Source organism: Contarinia nasturtii, unplaced genomic scaffold (assembly GCF_009176525.2).
Source record: "Contarinia nasturtii isolate CC-2019 unplaced genomic scaffold, AAFC_CNas_1.1 Cnas_scaffold_2977, whole genome shotgun sequence".
NCBI classification, from domain to species: domain Eukaryota; kingdom Metazoa; phylum Arthropoda; class Insecta; order Diptera; family Cecidomyiidae; genus Contarinia; species Contarinia nasturtii.
Window position 1 is genome coordinate 1 of NW_022200293.1, and position 2,633 is coordinate 2,633.

A 2,633-nucleotide genomic window follows, 5' to 3' on the forward strand; every position below is an offset into this window, starting at 1 on the left:
AATAAGTCCCAAATTTATATATTAAGTTAAAGTTAACGCATATCCTATGGGGTATTGTAGGCTTGCGGTAGTTTTTGTATGATATGTTCGAAAAAAAATTTATCATTAACAGTTTCTTGATTCATATAACTTGCCCAAAATGTTGAATTCATTTTAATCCAATATATTCATCTCGATTTTTCTTATATAAGTTGAAAAAATTAGTTCAGTTGTTGGGAAATGTGTATTCAGTAAATTTATGAGCTTAAAAATCGATAGTGATATCCGCAGTAATAGATCGATATGATTTATCTAAATCGAAAGTGTTGCGTTGAAAGTAACGTGTACAGAAAACTCCCATATAGTTAGTATACGAGTCGCATATTATGAGATACGTTTATCATGAGTCTGGGCTGTGTAATGAGACATATGTAATGTTGTTTGTAAACGTAATGCCATACATTGAGAATTACATGCAAGGGTGAGCGAGATAGGATTGGACAACGATTTGGGAGACAGAGATAGCAAATTTTTACATTCTGTCGCACCAAATAAATAGACCATTAAATTGTGCATAAGAATTGAGAAAAACAATCTGATTTTTTTTTTCACTTTTTGGGCTCCATATTGAGTCTCCGAGAGTTTCATCTAAGATTGCCAAACAGTTTGAAAAACATGGAAGACCGTTGTAATGGCAAATGCCAAATATGCACGGACGTAGAACAGTGCCATTCCGAGAATGTAATGATTAGATAAAATGGTGGACTTTTTAAGAATAGAAAATTCTTCCGATTTGCTATGGTCATCGCTTATAGGGTCACGTAACGGTAATTAAAATGCAAAGATTTTTTCGGTTAGTATTTTTGAAGCGCATCGATTTATGATTTTTAAGTTAATCACACTGGGGAAAAGATAATTGCGATTGAAGAGAGCCCAAAGAGTTTTTTTTTTTCAAATTCGACCCAAATTTGTCGATCAAGATATTTTTCGGCCATCAAATCCTTGGGCTACACACTGAGAATCATAATCTGTGTAATCTATAGAATCGTCGGGAATCGTTGATTGTAATATCATCTAGTACACTGTAAAATAGAAGGGATTAAATATTAATCATTTGGGATTTTTCATCAAAATAATCCAAAAGGATTAAATTTTAGCACTGTAGGATTAAATTTAAATACTTACTAATTGTAGCGAATTGTAGGACCACGTTGAAATCCCGCACAAAACCCAGGGCATACGGCCGAGAGCTCCGCGCTTGATCCAGATGAGAACGCAATGTTCGTTGTGTTGTTTGTTGATTCTGAAAATGACAATGATTATATCAATTTCTAAATATGAACGTAAATTAAAAGTATGTGTACCCATATGAAACCTCAACGCTATGCGCGTCAAATCGACGTTATTCGACGCTATTCCATGTGTATATAGAATTGTACATTATGTTTTACAGTGCTGTACAAGCATGCGGCCTTATACACAGTAACACACGAACTCCGTTTATGTGCGCGCGTTGCCTGTTATGTTTTGTGTATTGAATTGCGACTCAATCATAGTAGACGGCGCAGGCACTGTAAAACATAATGTACAATTTCATATATGTATACACATAGAATAGCGTCGAATAACGTCGAGTTGACGCGCATAGCGTTAAGGTTTCATATGGGTAGCTTCAATTGATTAGATAAATTCAAAGCAGAAATATTGAAATGATTACATACTTGATTGGATGCTGCTCGTCTTGATTGTCGAGCTCGTGCTGGTGGTGCTGGCGGTGGATCTCCTCCTCCTGCATTTTCTTCTTCTTCTTCAACATGCCGTTGAAATGCTGGATGTAGCTCTATATTCATAACAGCACACCATCCTGTTTGTTTGTAAGGAATAAAAAAAAAACGAATTCATTGTCTATTGTTCATTGACTTGTTCATTGACTTGTTCATATTAAACTGAGAGCATATCAATTTAACAAACACAAACCTTTGTAGAGAATGTTACGACCTGCATTTGCATCACGATTCCAGGTGATAGTACGCCCAATTCGAGTTTTCTCTTCATATTTACGAAATTTTGATGCCATACGTGGACCATCAGTACGGGGACGATGTTTTCGTTGCTGCGTCAATTTGCGATTGCTTTTTCGTGATTCAATCGGACCTTGGGCTTTTCCAAGCACATTTTCTCCACACAATGGTTCGCATCCATGGCATGTGAGATAGCGATATTTCTCCTTTACTTTGCCTCTTTTTGTCGGTTTTTCAAGTTCACGGAAGCACAACGAACATAATTTGGTCGTCCGAAATTCGTCCACCTCGACCACTGTACATTTACGGCGACGTTTCAACTTCTCGAACAAATCTCGCACCTTCGATCGAATATATCCTCGGGCTGGTGAATCTGCCGCAATGAAAAGATCACCGACAAATATGAACGTTTGCTTACCATCGATGAGCTTGGTTGCATATGCATCAAGTGCTCTATTCGTGTCAATGTACTGGAGAAATGCTTGCAAAGCGTATTCATACTGTGTGTATGCTGTGAACTTTTCTTCAAAATGATGCAAAATATGATCAGCATATGATTTATGGTCTTCGGCTCGTGGACCAGGCTGCTCATCAAATGACTCACGATGTAGACGCATCTTTTCATCGATTTCA

General features: G+C 37.1%; 1 protein-coding gene across 1 annotated transcript; it reads right to left on the reverse strand.

Moving 5' to 3' along the window:
• Nucleotides 1-1,053: 1,053 nt before the first annotated feature.
• On the reverse strand, nt 1,054-2,617 carry LOC116349619. The gene is made up of 4 exons (XM_031781153.1): nt 1,957-2,617; nt 1,701-1,843; nt 1,165-1,282; nt 1,054-1,061 (listed from the first exon to the last, which is right to left on the reverse strand). Exons 1-4 carry the CDS (start codon nt 2,615-2,617, stop codon nt 1,054-1,056), a joined length of 930 nt encoding a protein of 309 aa, XP_031637013.1.
• Between the last annotated feature and the right edge of the window lie 16 nt (nt 2,618-2,633).

Excerpts from the sequence above, each read along its gene's own strand:
- LOC116349619 (XM_031781153.1), bottom strand. The coding sequence starts at position 2,617 with ATGCGTCTACATCGTGAGTCATTTGATGAGCAGCCTGGTCCACGAGCC. Across the intron at positions 1,844-1,956 it reads TCGTAACATTCTCTACAAAG|GATGGTGTGCTGTTATGAAT; the intron begins GTTTGTGTTTGT and ends ACAAACAAACAG. Across the intron at positions 1,283-1,700 it reads GACGAGCAGCATCCAATCAA|AATCAACAAACAACACAACG; the intron begins GTATGTAATCAT and ends TGTCATTTTCAG.